We start from the raw sequence: 17,288 nt of genomic DNA, 5'->3' as shown, positions 1-17,288 counted from the left end.
AAGGGATTATTAAAGTTAGTAGGACTCTTTAAAATTAGTAGTATTACAGGATTCGATAGTAGTACAGGATTCGATAGGTTTTAGTTTCTCTTAAATGTTTGTTTCTTTATTAATTTCGTCTGTGCACTGTGATTGACTACACACTCCAGTACAGTAGGTGGCGGCATGCACCCTTAACGTTTGTTTGCGGACCGCCATAATATTATACAAGAGGAAGAAGAATAGGAACGAGAAGGAAAAAGAGGGGATTGTTTCACTGTTGCAACTTAGTGGTGCGACGATTAAATAAGCACTGAAAACAAAGGAAGCAACCAGAAAGAAAGTGAGGATCGCACAGGTTCATAGATCATTGAGTAAATATATTTCTGAATAAAACAATTAGAATGGAGGAGGCTGATTTATTCTACCGACAGCTGCCAAAAGTGGTAAGTAACCGTGTACAATATCGTAACGACCTTTGGTTTATAAGCGCGGACTCTGCCGCACGAGCTTGCTTCTGCGGCAGTCATTAGCGCGCCGGACCTCGGGCTCGAAGGTCGAGGGTTCGAGACATGCACGCTGCAGTTTCATTACAATATATTCGATTTTTTTTTAACCTGAAGACAATTAAGTTTATTTTTTTAGAAGTTTAAACGGTCATGTTAGCCGGCTTGGAGAAGCTGAGTTAAACGTTCAGCCTCCTATCGGTGGATTCATTGCTAAATATACAAATAAACACATTTTTTTCCAGTCTCTAAAAAGACTAAAATGTGTGTTTTGGGCGGTGCTTCGTCAAAAGAGTTTTATAACTAACCCGAGACTAGAGCCTGTCTTCCAATAGGAGCAAATCATAGTAGGCAGAGCAAGCAAGGTGGGCAGAGCCAAGCATGAGCTGGTGAGATCCTATCGGTGCATTCTAGCATTTATTTGCATATTTCCGTTAAGGCACGCCTACTTTGATGTGCGAGTGTGCAGTAACTCGAATCGCCTTTGCGCTATTTTTAAACAATTAAAAAAAAACATTTATTCAAAGGGTAAAGTCTACAAAACACAGTCCACTTTTTTTTGTTACAGATTCTAGTTTTCGAAACAGGAAACTGTATGAAGATGTTCCGTACAATGAGAAAATTAGCAGAATGTCGGCCAAAATCAATCTAATTTAATCTTCTCCCACTGCCAGCCACTGGGCTTCCTCCATCACCATATTTGGTAGTGAGTGAAACGCCAACCGGATGCTTCACATTCATATATGGCTCATTGTTCTGTCTATGGTTTCTTACTCTGGCCACTGTCCCTTTTTTGAAAAGGAGGCGGACACTAGCAACAATCCTTTGGGCAAAACTGAAAAAAATAATCAAATGTATTGGTCACATACACATGTTTAGCAGATGTTATTGAGGGTGTAGTGAAATGCTTGTGCTTCTAGCTCCGACAGTGCAGTAATATCTAACAAATAATATCTAACAGTTTCACAACATATACCCAAAATACACGGAAGTCTATGTAAGGAATGGATTAAGAATATATATACATATGTCAGAGCAGCATTGGACTAAAATACAGTGGCATAGTATAGAATACAGTATATATATATGAGATGGGTGATGCAATATTTACACACAATTAAAGTGACTAAGATACCTTAGAATAGTATAGAATACAGTTTATACATATGAGAGAGATGAGTAATGCAAGATACGGAGACATTATTAAAGTGGCTAGTGTTTAATTTCCTTAAAGTGGCCAGTGATTCCTAATCTATGTATATAGGCAGCAGCTGCTGATGTGCTGGAGATGGCTGTTTAACAGTCAGTGGAGTAGTATAGAATACAATACAGTATATACATATGAAATGGGTGATGCAATATGTAAAAGTGACTAAAATATCGTAGAATAGTGTGGAGTGCAGTTTATACATAGAGTTGAAGTCAGATGTTTACATACACGTTAGCCAAATACATTTAAACTCAGTTTTCACAATTCCTGACACTTAATCCTAGTAAAAAGGTCCTGTCTTAGGCCAGTAAGGATCACCACTTTCTTTTAAGAATGTGAAATGTCAGAATAATAGTAGAGAGTGATTTATTTCAGCTTTTATTTCTTTCATCGCATTCCCAGTGGGTCAGAAGTTTACATACACTCAATTAGTATTTGGTAGCATTGCCTTTAAATTGTTTAACTTGGGTCAAATGTTTCTGGTAGCCTTCCACAAGCTTCCCACAATACGTTGGGTGGATTTTGGCCCATTCCTCCTGACAGAGCTGGTGTAACGGAGTCAGGTTTGTAGGTCTTCCTGCTCGCACATGCTTTTTCAGTTCTGCCCACAAATTTTCCAATACAATTTGCCACTCCAATACATTAACTTTGTTGTCCTTAAGCCATTTTGCCACAACAGTGGATGTCTGCTTGGGGTCATTGTCCATTTGGAAGACCCATTTGCAACCAAGCTTTAACTTCCTGACTGATGTCTTGAGATGTTGCTTCAATATATCCACATAATTTTCTTGCCTCATGATGCCATCTATTTTGTGAAGTGCACCAGTCCCTCCTGCAGCAAAGCACCCCCACAACATGATGCTGCCACCCCCGTGCTTCATGGTTAGGATGGTGTTCTTCAGCTTGCAAGCTTCCCCCTTTTTCCTCCAAACATAACAATGGTCATTATGGCCAAACAGTTCTATTTTTGATTCATCAGACCAGAGGACGGGTCTCCAAAAAGTACGATCTTTGTCCCCATGTGCAGTTGCAAACCGTAGTCTGGCTTTTTCATGGCAGTTTTTGAGCGGTGGCTTCTTCCTTGCTGAGTGGCCTTTCAGGTTATGTCGATATAGGACTTGTTTTACTGTGGATATAGATACTTTTGTACCTGTTTCCTCCAGCATCTTCACAAGGTCCTTTGCTGTGTTTCTGGGATTGATTTGCACTTTTCGCACCAAAGTACATTCATCTCTAGGAGACAGAACACATCTCCTTCCTGGTGGTCCTATGGTGTTTATACTTGCATACTATTGTTTTTGTACAGATGAACATGGTACCTTCAGGTGTTTGGAAATTGCTCCCAAGGATGGACCAGACTGGTGCAGGTCTACAATTTTTTTCTGAGGTCTTGGCTGATTTCTTTTGATTTTCCCATGATGTCAATCAGAGGCACTGAGTTTGATGGTAGGCCTTGAAATACATCCACAGGTACACCTACAATTGACTCAAATTATGTCAATTAGCCTATCAGAAGCTTCTAAAGCCATGACATAATTTTCTGGAATTTTCCAAGCTGCACAGTCAACTTAGTGTATATAAACATCTGACCCACTGGAATTGTGATACAGTGAAATAATCTGTCTGTAAACAATTGTTGGAAAAATTACTTGTCATGCACAAAGTAGATGTCCTAACCGACTTGCCAAAATTATAGTTCGTTAACAACAAATTTGTGGAGTGGTTGAAAAACAAGTTTTAATGTCTCTAACCTATGTGTATGTAAACCTCCGACTTCAACTGTATTTCAGTCCAACAGGTTTGTACTCTAACTTCTTGCGTGTCATCCTCTCTTCTCTACCCAGGAGCTTCATGCCCATCTCAATGGCTCTGTCAGCTTTTCAACCATCGAGAAACTCGTGGCTCGAAAGCCACATCTCAACATCGAACACAGCATGACTGCTATTCGCAGTGGTCAGCGCAGGACACTGGATGAGTACGTATGACAGAATGGATTGTTTGTTTCTTTTTCTGGGTCCATAGTGCATTGTATGGAACTTGTCATACAATATAATGTATGGCACTTGTCCAACTCATTCTGCGGGTTTTCGCTCCTCCCTTGTACTTGATTTGAATTAAGGTTACTGATTAGTAAGGAACTCTGCTAACCTGGTTGTCTAGGTCTTAATTGAAAGGACAAAACAAAAACCAGCCTACACTAGCCCCAACATGAAATGAGTTTGACACCCCTGATGTATGTGCTCATGTGATCTCTCGGTCCTGTACCCCAGCACATGAAGGACTAGTGGATGGATAGTTAATTTATTACCAAACTACAATGATGGGACACAGTATAGATGAATGTTCAATCATTAAAGGGATATTAACAGCACTCCTAAAGATGTTGTAAAGAGGAAGCTTTGCTGGCATAAAACCCACATGGAAATTAGATTCTTAGATTTGGTCATTTAAAATGTATTTACATTTTTAAAATGTAATATATATATTATGAATTTAAATGGATTAATGTCAAATATGCAGCTATCGAAAATATATGGGAATATCTGCTCAATCCAACTGACCAAATCAAATTTTTATTGGTCACAAACACATGGTTAACAAATGTTATTGTACCTGTATACAAGATGGCCGCCGTTTTACGGTCTCCTAACCAATTGTGTTATTATGTGTTTCTTTTTGCGATATTTGTAAATCATTTTGTACATAATGTTTCTGCAACTGTATCTTACGTCAGAAAAGAGCTTCTGGATATAGGACAGCGATCACTCACCTCGGATTAGACAAAGCTTTTTTCAACAACAAGCAGGACTCACACGATATTCTCCAAACACCCCACAGGGCAGACATCCCAATTATTATTTGCCAAAGGAAGCGACGCAGAGGACGCAGAGCCGGATGCCTCGTCCGGACCCGCAGAAGGCGAGTAGGAAAGCTGCCGTTACCGTCAATATTACTCGCCAACGTGCAATCATTGGAAAATAAACTAGACGAGGTACGATCACGAATATCCTACCAGTCTCTAGATTTTGCTCGCCTGAAGTAGAGTATATTGTGATAAATTGCAGGCTACACTCGTTGCCTAGAGAGTTCTCAGCAAAACTTTTCGTGGCTGTCTATTTACCACCATAAACAGATGCTGGCACTAAGACCGCACTCAGTCAGCTGTATAAGGGAATAAGCAAACAGGAAACCACTCACCCAGAGGTGGCACTCCTAGTGGCCGGAGACTTTAATGCAGGGAAACTTAAATCAGTTCCACCAAATCTCTATCAACATGTTAAATGTGATAAAAAAAATGTTATAGATCATCTGTACTCCACACACAGAGATGTGTACAAAGCTCTCCCTCGCCCTCAATTTGGTAAATCTGACCAACTCTATCCTCCTGCTTACAAACAAAAATTAAAGCAGGAAGCGCCAGTTACTCGGTCTATAAAAAAGTGGTCAGATGAAGCAGATACTAAACTACTGTTTTGCTATCACATACTGGAACATGTTCTGGGATTCTTCTGATGACATTGTGGAATACACTACATCAGTCACTGGCTTTATCAATAAGTGCATTGAGGGCGTCATCCCCACAGTGACTGCACGTACATACCCCAACCAGAAGCCATGGATTACAGGCAACATTCGCTTTGAACATCGCTCCCTTTGTTGGAGTGGATATGCTTTGGAAATCTAGGTATGTAGAAGAAGTCCTTCCACGGGCGACGAGCAACTTGCTTTGCAGTCTGGTTCTTGCATGGGAATGCATGGGCCATTTTTGAGAAGTGGTTGGTTACAATTAAAGCGTCTAGACTTGTTGTCACTGTTTTGTGGTCCTAAATTCAATGCAAACTAATTCCACTGGTTCTGAAGTGTGGATGTTTTCAAGTGGCGCACGAGCATGGGGCTCAGGAGTCTTTCCAACAATGCATCGATGGCAGTTCTTCACATGATTCACAATGTCACGCTCCATCCCAGTCCAAAATAATTGTTGTCTTGCTAGGGATAGTGTTTGAGAGTGCCCTTGGTGACCAGCTGTATCATGGAGGCCATTGAGAACTTGCTACTTCAGAGAATTAGGTATTGGAAGAGCATTTTGTTAATTTGATGGTCTCTGTTCTCCTTGTGCAGTATGCCGTCACGAATGCTGAGCTTGTTCAAGTGCTTCCATAGTTTAATTCACACTGCAGGGCTCAGATACACGCTCATGTCTGGTGGGTCTTTGATGTTTCTTAACGTAGTATTCGGTCTTGCTCTTGCAGGCTTAAAAGCTTACTCTGAGGTAGAACAGTGGTGTGGTCTTCCTGCTGTAGCTGAGGGATGGATGCCCCTGTTCCCAGTGCTTGACTCAGGCAATCAGTGCAGTGTGCATCCAAGACAGCAGAGAGTTCTTGACAGGTACGGAAACCATGTGATGAAGGTGAGATGCCCTCAAAGGGTCCTTTTGAATTGAGTCTTCATCTGGTGGGCTCAACACGGCTTGGCAGTTGTTGCTGACTCTGAAGGTGTCTTGTACAGTTCTATTTACTACTCCGTTGACTTGATCTAGGAGAGACAGAAGGCTCTGCCACAAGGCGATGGCTGAGTAGCCCCCCCCCCCCATTCCTGGGCTCATACCTGGCTGACCGGGGTGTCAGTTGTGGAAATCGGCGATGAGGGCCAGGTCCAAGATGTCTTTAGCAGGAACCCAGCACATCTCCTCCGGGCCTTAACCCTCCCAGTCAACCAGGTACTGGAAACCCATGCCCCGTGGTCGAACCCTCAGGAGGCATCTCATCGTATGCGCTGGCTGGCAATTGATTACCCAGGGGGCGGGATGGGCCTGGAAACAGAAGACAACGGACAGTGAGACACGGGCTTAATACTGGACACATGGAAAGTAGGGTGGATACGGAGGGTACGGGTTAACCCAAGACGGACAGCAGTGGAACTCAGGACTCTGGAGATGGGAAAAGGATGAATGAACCGGGGAGACAGTTTACGGGACTCTACCCGCAAGAGGCAAGTCCTGAGTGGAAAGCCATACCCTCTGCCCAATGCGGTAGCAGGGAGCTGGGGTTTGGCGACGGTCTGCTTGTCGAAGATACCTGGAGTTGGTCTTGAGAATAGCCGCCCTGACTCTTCTCCAGGTACGTTGACAGCAGCGGACAAACATCTGGGCCGAGGGTACGCTGACCTGCTCTTGTTCCAGGAAGAGTGGAGGCTGATACTCCATGGAGCACTCGAAAGGGGAGAGTCCCGTGGCAGAACAGGGAAGGGTGTGCATACTCCACCCAGACCAGTTGACAGCTCCAGGTAGTGGGGTTGGTTGAGACCAGGTATCTCAAGGTGGTTTCCAGGTCTTGGTTGGCTCGCTCCAACTGACCATTGGTTTGGGGATGGAATCTGGATGACAGGCTAGCCGACGACCCAATAAGGGTGCAGAATGCCTTCCAGAAATGAGTACCCGATCGGAGACCGTGTCTACCGGGAGTCCATGAATCTGGAAGACATGCTGCACCATAAGCTGGGCTGTCTCCTTGGCGGAAGGTAGTTGGGGTTGGGCAGAGGGATGAAATGGGCAGCCTTGGAGAACTGATCGACTACCGTCAGAATGACAGTGTTGCTATCAGACGGAGGGAGCCCAGAGATATGACACCAGGGACGATGAGGGACTGGTAGTAGCTGAAGGAGGCCAGAAGGACCTTGCCATGTAGTCTTGTTCTGAGCACACACAGTGCATGCGGCAACGAAGGCAGAGACGTCAGGAACCATTGTAGGCCACCATAAACGTTGTCGGAGGAAGGCTAGTGTACAATGGGACACTGGATGACAGGTCAGCCTGGAGGAATGAGCTCGATTCCAGGACCCGGGACCAGACTGGGTTAGGGACAAACCGCCTGTTAGCTGGACCTCCTTCAGGTCCAAGCTGGGAGCGTTGCGCCTCGCAAACCAGGTTCTCAATACCTCAATCCACAGTGGCAGCAAGGCATGGCGTAGGAAGAATGTTTTGGAGGTCGAGGGTGTGGCAGAGGAACTGTATAGGCGGGAGAGAGTGTCAGACTTCTTTTTTTTACCCTGGACGGTAGAAAATGGTGACGTTGAATCTGGTAAACAATGGGGCCCACCTGGAGTTGAGGTACTTGGCTGTATTGGGATATTCCAAGTTTTTATGGTCGGTCCAGGCCAAGAATGGCTGTTCTGCTCCTTCTAGCCAGTGCCTCCACTCTTCCAATGCCATCTTAACCACCAGGAGTTCTGGGTTGCCTACATCGTAGTTCCTCACTGCAGGATTGAGACGATGAGACAGGACGGCATAGGGATGAAGCTTTTGATCCTGGGCAGGTCGCTGGCCCCTCTCCAACATCCGAAGCATCAACTTCCATCACAAATTGACACAAGGGGTCCGGATGGATGAGGAACCGATGTGAACCAATGCTTCAGGTCCACAAAGACTTTGTCGACAGCTGGAGAACATTTGAACGGAGAGGTGCGTGCCGAGAGGTGCGTGCCGAGAGGCGGTCCGCCAGGATGCTGTAATCCCGAATGAAACGACGGCAGAAGTTAGCAAAACCAAGAAACCATTGCAACTGCACCTTGGACATTGGTTGAGGTCAATTCTCCACTGCTTTCACCATTCCAAGATCCATCTGAACATTGCCCTCAGCAATGACATATCCCAGAAAGGTGATAGAGCGGTGGTACTCACACTTCTCTGCTTTCACAAACAATTGGTTTTCCAGGAGGCACTGAATAACCTTTCTGACATGAAGTACATGTTCTTGGGCAGATCGGGAAAAAAACAGGATGTCGTCAAGGTAAACGAACACAAAACGGTTTAGCATGTCCCGGAGCACATCGTTGACCAAAGCCTGGAAAACAGCGGGGACGTTTGAGTCCAAATGGCATGACCTGGTACTCATAATGTCCACTGGCTGTGTTTGAAGGCTGTCTTCCACTCATCCGCCCCACGTATCAAAACCAGGTGGTAGACATTTCGAAGGTCTAACTTTGAAAACATGGTAGCCCCCTGGAGCGTTTCAAACGCCTAGGAGAGGAGAGGTGTAGGGGGTAACGATTTTTAACCATAATGTCGTTAACTTCTTGAAACTCCCCATCCGGGATCGTGACTAAAGCCTCAGGCTCATTAGCATAACGCAACGTTAACGATTTCTGAAAATCGCTAATAAAATGAAAATAATGCGCCTACTCTCAAGCTTAGCCTTTTCTAAACAACACTGTCATCTCAGATTTTCAAAATATGCTTTTGAACCATAGCAATTCACTAATTTGTGTAAGAGTATGCTAAGCTAGCTTGGCATTTTGAGTAGCATTTAGCCCGCAACATTTTCACAAAAACCAGAACCAAATAAATAAAATCATTTACCTTTGAAGAGCTTCGGATGTTTTCAATGAGGAGACTCTCAGTTACATACCAAATGTGCAGTTTTTCCTGAAAGCGTCTTTGTGTAGGAGAAATCGCTCCGTTTTGTACATCACATTTGGCTACCGAAACGAACCGAAAATTCAGTCACCTACAACGTCAAACTTTTTCCGAATTAACTCCATTATATCGACCGAAACATGGCAAACGTTGTTTGGAATCAATCCTCAAGGTGTTTTTTCACATATCTCTTCATTGATATATCGTTTGTGGAAGCCTGCTTTCTTCTCTGAATTCCGTGGAAAAATACTTGCAGCTGACTTTTGCGCACCAATTTCGGCACAGGACACCTGTCGGACACCTGGTAAATGTGGTCTCTTATGGTCAATCTTCCAATGATATGCCTACAAATACGTCACAATGCTGCAGACACCTTGGGGAAACGACAGAAAGGGCTGACTCACTCCTCTCGCATTCACAGCCATATAAGGAGACAATGGAAAACTGAGCCTCAAAAATCCTGCTCATTTCCTGGATGCCGTTTCATCTTGGTTTTGCCTGTAGCTCACGTTCTAGGGCACACACAGAAAATATCTTTGCAGTTCTGGAAACGTCAGTGTTTTCTTTCCAAAGCTACCAATTATATGCATAGTCGAGCATCTTTTTGTGACAAAATATTGCGCTTAAAACGGGCACGTCTTTTTATCCAAAAATGATATAGCGCCCCCAGAGTTTCAACAGGTTAAGTCTAGTGTAGTCAATGCACAGACGCAGGGTCTTGTCCTTCTTCTCCACAAAGAAAAACCCTGCGCCGGCAGGAGATGCAGATGGACGGACGGCCCCAGTGGCCAGAGGCTCCTATGTGTTCCTCCATAGCTTTGGTCTCTGGTCCGGACAGAGAATACAACCGACCCCAAGGTCATGAAGTAACCAAAAAAGTGTAAAATCAAAATATATTTGAGATTCTTCAAGTAGCCACACTTTGCCTTGATGACAACTATGCACACTCTTGGCGTACTTTCAACCAGCTTCATGAGGTTGTCACATGGAATGCATTTCAATTAACAAGTTAATTTGTGAATTTATTTCCTTCTTAATGCGTTTGAGCCAATCAGTTGTGTTGTGCCAAGGTAGGCGTGGTATACAGAAGATAGCCCTATTTGGTAAAAGACCAAATCCATTTTATGACAAGAACAGCTCAAAGAGAAATGACAGAGCATTACTTTAAGACATGAAGGTCAGTCAATCTGGAAAATGTGTGCAGTTGCAAAAACCATCAAGCGCTGTGATAAAACTGTCTCCCATGAGGACCGCCACAGGGAAGGAAGACCCAGAGTTAACCCAGAAGATAAGAGTTAGAGTTACCAGCCTCGGAAATTGCAGACCAAATGAATGCTTCACAGATTTCAAGTAACAGACACATCTCAATATCAACTGTTCAGAGGAGACTGCGTGAATCAGGCCTTCATGGTCAAATTGCTGCAAAGAAACCACTACTAAAGTACACCAATAACAAAAAGAGACTTGCTTGGGCCAAGAAACATGAGCAATGGACATTAAACCTGTGGGATTTTTGGTTCCAACCGCTGTGTCTTTGTGAGAAACAGAGTAGGTGAACGGATGATCCCCGCATGTGTGGTTCCCACGGTGAAGCATGCATGAGGTGTGATTGTGTGGGGGTGCTTTGCTGGTAACACTGTCTGTGATGTTCTTAGAATTTAAGGCACAGCCATTATGACTACCACAGCATTCTGCAGTGATACACCATCCCATCTGGTATCCGCCAACTCCTGGACAGTCTGTGGTGCACCGTGGCGTTGGTGGATGGAGCGAGACATCATGTCCCAGATGTGCTCAATTGGATTCAGGTCTGGGGAACGGACGGGCCAGTCCATAGCATCAATGCCTTCCTCTTGCAGGAACTGCTGACACACTCCAGCCACATGAGGTCTAGCATTGTCTTGCATTAGGAGGAACCCAGGGCCAACCGCACCAGCATATGGTCTCACAAGGGGTCTCATCTCGGTACCTAATGACAGTCAGGCTATCTCTGGCGAGCACATGGAGGGCTGTGCGGCCCCCCAAAGAAATGCCACCCCACACCATGACTGACCCACCGCCAAACCGGTCATGCTGGAGGATGTTTCAGGCAGCAGAACGTTCTCCACGGCGTCTCCAGACTCTGTCACGTCTGTCACGTGCTCAGTGTGAACCTATTTTCATCTGTGAAGAGCACAGGGCGCCAGTGGCGAATTTCCCAATCTTGGTGTTCTCTGGCAAATGCCAAACGTCCTGCACGGTGTTGGGCTGTAAGCACAACCCCCACCTGTGGACTTTGGGCCCTCATACCACCCTCATGGAGTCTATTTCTGACCGTTTGAGTAGACACATGCACATTTGTGGCCTGCTGGAGGTCATTTTGCAGGGCTCTGGCAGTGCTCCTCCTGCTCCTCCTTGCACAAAGGCAGAGGTAGCGGTCCTGCTGCTGGGTTGTTGCCCTCCTACGGCCTCCTCCATGTCTCCTGAAGTACTGGCCTGTCTCCTGGTAGAGCCTCCATGCTCTGGACACTACACTGACAGACACAGCAAACCTTCTTGCCACAGCTCGCATTGATGTGCCATCCTGGATGAGCTGCACTACCTGAGCCACTTGTGTGGGTTGTAGACTCCGTCTCATGCTACCACTAGAGTGAAAGCACCGCCAGCATTCAAAAGTGACCAAAACATCAGCCAGGAAGCATAGGAACTGAGAAGTGGTCTGTGGTCACCACCTGCAGAACCACTGCTTTGTTGGGGGTGTCTTGCTAATTGCCTGTAATTTCCACATGTTGTCTATTCCTTTTGCGCAACAGAATGTGTAATTTATTGTCAATCAGTGTTGCTTCCTAAGTGGACAGTTTGATTTCACAGAAGTGTGATTGACTTGGAGTTACATTGTTGTTTAAGTGTTCCCTTTATTTTTTTGAGGAGTGTATATAGGCTTAATTCAATTGGTGCCAATTCATCATCTGTGTAAGTGAAAAACTCAACACATTAGCTAGATCATTAATTCTAAATATAACATCTACTGCTAGCAGACATGTATGCAATGAGGCCTGGTGCACTCGCGATGGCCGATGCCAAAGTTCACCCTCTTCCTATTTCAAAGCCATATCAGATATCTTGATTGTAAAACAGTGTGCTTTGAGATCTGTTTGCACACCATATTCACAGATATGACCATGAAACTTGACAGATCTTCAAAAAAAAAAAGTGGTACTCTGAGAGTCAGCTTCAGGTTGTGTGTTGACAGAGGACACCATCTGGAGGCATTCAAGAGCAAGCTGCTCAGTAGGGGCAAAGACCATTGGGTCATCAAGCACAGTAGGCTTGTGAAGTTCTCATCACCGAATATGGACGTCATCATGCGCATAAACCTCAATGGACTTTTCAAAAGGTCCTAAGGGTACCTACTGAGTCCAAGGGTGATGAAAACCCTGTGTACCTTGTCTCCTTTGTGTAAAAGAACCTTAATGAATCCTGACATGAAATTGATTGTAGAGTAGAAAATATTTCCGCCGAGTGCAGCTAGGTGTGCATCTCTTCCTTTGTTCTTGATGGGGTGTCGTAGCTCTGTGCGCAGTGCACATTAGACTGGATACTGTCAGACTCTGGTAAGTCCTCTACTGTAGCGATTTTTGCATTTCTCCTCAGAACGATTGTCTCGTTTGTAAGATTGATTATTTTCAATTGGATAGAACCATCTCCCCATAATGGAGTGATAACCCTACCTATCAGTATGTGTTTTGGTCTGGTCTTGGATTGAGTGGGATCAACAATTACTGTACTACCTACTGATATGACTGCAGACACTCTGTGGCTGTAATGTCACCTTTGCTTGAGCTTGACTGTACCTACTCACATCTCAACCTCTCTGACTTGGAAATAACTGACATAAACTGACATTGTTCATCACTTTAACTATTGTCAGGCAAGGACATGAGTCTCCCGTAACTGTTAGTTTCTTTATGGCATTGCTCCCTAGTATCATCTCATCAGCTTGACCTGGAACAACAAGTGCAGGAATGATACATCAAGGTCATACATTGCTTTAGTGGTGACTTGATGACCACCACAGCCATCAATGACAACATCATCAGCCAAATATCTTTTCATGGAATGACTGGATTGTAACAGACTTAATAGGTCACTCAGTGCATGCCATTGATCCACTTTAGAGTAGGGTCATTTTCGACAGAGACCGGTGTGTAGAATAAACTGCCAGTCCTCTGAATTCCCTGTGCCCCTTGAAAAACGATAGTTTTGTGGTCTGGGATACTGTTGCTGTCAAGCTGGTATAGTGACTCACGATCTTCCATATCATCAATGGTGGTGATGGGGGTCCCACTCTGATGATCTGCACTGTCCTCTCCTGAGCGCAGACCAGTTCATTGCCCTGCTCCAACGGAGTCGTGGTTCTCTTCATCTCCCGGGCAATTGCGCCTTGAAAGGTCAGCTGAATGACACCTGAAACACTGCCTGTTCTCACGGCAGAGTAGCATCATGGCACACAGAGCATGGTGTGGCATTTAGGCCTTCAATCTTGGGTAGTTTACTAGCAGTCATTTTCCCTGAGTTCGACTGAGCTGGGCCAGGCATTCTCTAGCATATCAATTACACTCTAGAGTAACGGTGGGGTGTTCGAGGGGTAGTGCATCATCAGTTTACCTCGTCAGGTCAGTCATTGCATACGTTTAGAGAGCTATTCATAACTTGGCAGAAATGTCCAGATCAACTAGCCCGTGTCAGCTAATGTTTTTTAGCCAGGTTTTTTAGCCCACTCAAATATCCCATGATCTCACATAAAACATGGTAAAATGTGTAGAATTCTAGGAAATTGGTTTTAAAACTGCAATAATTTACTCTGCACCCCATGACAAAATGTGTAGAATTGCAGGAAATAAGGGTTAAACCTGCAAAGGGTCTTAACAGTTTGTGTCATGAACAGTGCTAGATGTGGCATGCGCGCACACTATGTTCCCCAATGCTAGAAAGGGGGCCTGAGTGAAGAAGATTGGGAACTCCTGCTCTAGAACAGTGATCTGAGCTCTTGTTGTGGCTGTGAATCGGACTGAAGTAAAAGTAACCTCGATTCTCACTCATTTCTCTATGCACTTTTGCATTGGCTTTGAAGCTCATCTCAGCGTGGTAGTCATTTGGCACATCTTGTACTGTTCAAACCACTTGTCAATAGTCCTGGCTCTAAATGTGAAGGCTAGTTCTTTGCTCAGACAATTCCTGATGAACATGTGAGTAATGTCTGTGTTGATATCATCCTTTGCCTTACCCTGCTCCTTCAGGCCTTCTGTAGCAGTGTCTGTTGCTCGATTCAGTCTCAACCAGTATTCATATGGATTCTCCTGTTCTTTGAGTAGAAATCTTCAAGTGGGATATATATGATTATTGACTGCAGCTGAAATGCTTCCTTAAGAGACCATTAATGGCACCTGGGTTAGTATGAATGTCACTGTTTCTGATTCCAATTTAGACTACATCTTTTGTTCTGTGCCTGAGATGGGTGAGAATCTTTTCGGCCTGTTCTTCTTTTTTCATGTTTCATGGGCTGGTGCACCAACTGAAAAGGTTTGAGAACGTTAGTCTGGAGCCCTGTAAAATGTCTAATTTGACACCAAATCAACAGCAGTTGATATGTTATCAGTATGATACAAATGTGAATTACGACAACTTAATGTCAGTTTTTATCCCAGGGCATTCAATTCTTAACTCGCTCACAACAAATTTCCATAGATCTGCTGTGGATTACCCAGAATTCCATACCCTTACCACTGAGTGCATTAGACAAATGTAAGCACACTAATGTGCCAGGAGTTGGCGTATTCCTCATTTTATGCAGGAATTTAACAATTTATTTACACCTTTACATTCAGAAATGTATCAAGTTGGGTATATACCAGCTGACATTTTAATACAAATAAAAAGTAATTTTATGGACAATGATGCCCTGTAATTTTACTGTCACAACAACCAGTCATCTTGTCTCTCCAGGTGTTTCCAGGTCTTCAAAGTCATCCATCAGTTAGTAGATACAGAGGAGGACATTCTTATGGTAAATTACACATTGTCTATGGTCACTTATTTGCAGCTTCACTAACTTAAACAATCTCACCCATAAACTTAACACTTGACTCGATGGAGCCTGGGGCCAATCTAGCATTGAACACCTTGGAAAAAAATCTGTCCTTGTTTCTAGGTTGCCAAAGATGTCATCAGGGAGTTTGCAGCTGATGGAGTAAAATATCTAGAACTGAGAAGTACCCCACGAAAGGAGAAGACCACAGGCAAGGCCACAAGCTAGACACACTGGATTGGATCGCTTATATGCAGGGCTTCGCTTACATTTGTTTTGTATAACTTAGGAATGACAAAGAGAAGGTATGTGGAAACAGTCATCGAGGCCATCCGTCAATGTAAAAATGAGGGAGTTGACATTGAAGTCAGGTATGTTTTCAATCCATTTGTAATGCTTGCTTTACTTATGAATGGTATGTTTTCAATGCATTTGTAATGCTTGCTTTACTTATGAATGCTGAAGTGCTGTTTCCAAACAATCAAGGACAGCCGTGTAGCTTTTAAGAGCATGTTGCTTGCATTGCTCGGGTTGTGGGTTTGATTCCCACAGGGGACCAGTACAAAAAAGTATGAAAATGTATTCATTATCTCGATAAGAGCGAATGCTAAAATGTCTCAAATGTAAATATTGGTTGAAATTGGTATGGTAATAGCTATAGTAACTTACAATGAAAACATTGATACCTTAAGTAACATAACATTTTCCCCCATTAAGGTTCCTGGTAGCTGTTGACCGTAGGAATGGGGCTGAGGTTGCTATGGAGACCGTTAAACTGGCAGAGGACTTCATGCTGTCTACCGGTGGTCTGGTGGTGGGGCTGGACCTCAGTGGAGATCCTACGGTCAGTAGTGGAACAGTGTCTTGCTTGCTTATGGTTGACACGTTTCTCAAGATGTCATAAATGCACTAAGTAACTCTGGATAGGAGCTTCTGCTAAATTAACGAAATGTAAAATGTTTATTTCCAAGGTGGGCCATGGCAGAGATCTCCTTCCTGCCTTGCAAAAAGCCAAGAACTGTGGACTAAAACTCTCTCTACACCTGTCAGAGGTAGGTAGCATCAGAACTTAACTGATTCAAGCAATTCCAAATGATGTAATGTTTTATGGATAAGTTTGTCATTAGTTTTGACAAATGCAATGTTCCAGGTGCCATCTCAGGCAGACGAATCAGAGCTGCTGCTAAACATTCCACCTGACAGGATTGGTCATGGGACTTTCTTACACCCTGAAGTGGGCGGGTCACAAAGCCTGGTTGATAAAGTCCGGAAGCATAACACACCTCTGGGTAAGAATAGTATGTCCTTCCTGACCTGAGCAGTCAAGTGATTGCTCTAAAAGGGGTATTTATTGTCCATAGTCAACCTGTCTTCTGTAAAGCTTGATTTGTTGTTCTAAATTATATATATTTTAAACAATCAAGGCTGAAGGATATAGAAACTGTTTAGTGTTGATCTTGTTGTAGCTAATGTTGCCTCTATCCAAGCTCTCATATACGGTATTTTTCCTAAACCTTTCCTCACAGAACTATGCATAACCTCTAATGTCAAAGGTCAGACAGTGTCATCCTATTCTCAACATCACTTCCTGTACTGGTACCAAATGGGACACCCTAGTGTGATCTGTGTAAGTGTTTTCCCGAAATGTGTCTGACGCATAAACGTTTAACTATTAATTCAACACTTGTTTTACTAGCAAGTCAGAGTTGCACACTTATCTTGTGGGAGTGCTCTTGTTTTCAGACAGACGACAAGGGGGTGTTCTGCACAGACCTGTCTCAGGAGTACCAGTTGGCCGCCTCTACCTTCAACCTTAGTCAGGAGGACATGTGGACTCTGTCCCAGAAGGCGATAGATTGCACCTTCGCCCCAGACCTACAGCAGCAGCTACACCAGAAGTGGCTGGAGCTACGGCCAACGCTGTTCCAGTTATGACCGACAGAACGCACTGCTTGACATCTATGGGATCAGAATCACCAATCTTGACCATTTGAGTAGTAATGAGATGTAGATCAGTGATTCCGGCAGGGCCTTTTTTTTTTTATACATGTGCTTCTCAAAATAGCTGAAGAATGAGGGACCATAAGGGAGACATTTTGTATTAGTAAAGTAGTT

General features: G+C 44.0%; 1 protein-coding gene across 2 annotated transcripts; it reads left to right on the top strand.

Annotated features, from left to right (window-relative positions):
• The first annotated feature begins 204 nt into the window (after nucleotides 1-204).
• Nucleotides 205-17,195, top strand: adal (adenosine deaminase-like). Of its 2 annotated transcripts, XM_064951181.1 has the most exons (11): nucleotides 205-425; nucleotides 3,540-3,670; nucleotides 4,534-4,614; nucleotides 15,092-15,152; nucleotides 15,297-15,384; nucleotides 15,463-15,544; nucleotides 15,891-16,017; nucleotides 16,145-16,225; nucleotides 16,324-16,462; nucleotides 16,700-16,800; nucleotides 16,917-17,195. In XM_064951181.1, exons 1-11 carry the CDS (start codon nucleotides 384-386, stop codon nucleotides 17,106-17,108), a joined length of 1,125 nt encoding a protein of 374 aa, XP_064807253.1. In that variant the 5' UTR covers nucleotides 205-383; the 3' UTR covers nucleotides 17,109-17,195. The 2 variants fall into 2 exon arrangements, with proteins under 2 accessions (XP_064807253.1, XP_064807254.1); XM_064951182.1 differs by lacking the exon at nucleotides 4,534-4,614.
• Nucleotides 17,196-17,288: the final 93 nt, after the last annotated feature.

Source organism: Oncorhynchus masou, chromosome 31 (genome assembly GCF_036934945.1).
Source record: "Oncorhynchus masou masou isolate Uvic2021 chromosome 31, UVic_Omas_1.1, whole genome shotgun sequence".
Classification (NCBI taxonomy): Eukaryota; Metazoa; Chordata; class Actinopteri; order Salmoniformes; family Salmonidae; genus Oncorhynchus; species Oncorhynchus masou.
Note: the sequence above shows the minus strand (reverse complement) of the source record. Positions and strands in the feature narration are given on the sequence as shown.

Bases quoted from the DNA above. Each gene is read 5' to 3' on its own strand.
- adal (XM_064951181.1), top strand. From the start codon at position 384: ATGGAGGAGGCTGATTTATTCTACCGACAGCTGCCAAAAGTG. The intron at 426-3,539 runs GTAAGTAACCGT...TTCTCTACCCAG, and splicing joins ACCGACAGCTGCCAAAAGTG to GAGCTTCATGCCCATCTCAA. The intron at 15,153-15,296 runs GTAAATTACACA...CCTTGTTTCTAG, and splicing joins CAGAGGAGGACATTCTTATG to GTTGCCAAAGATGTCATCAG.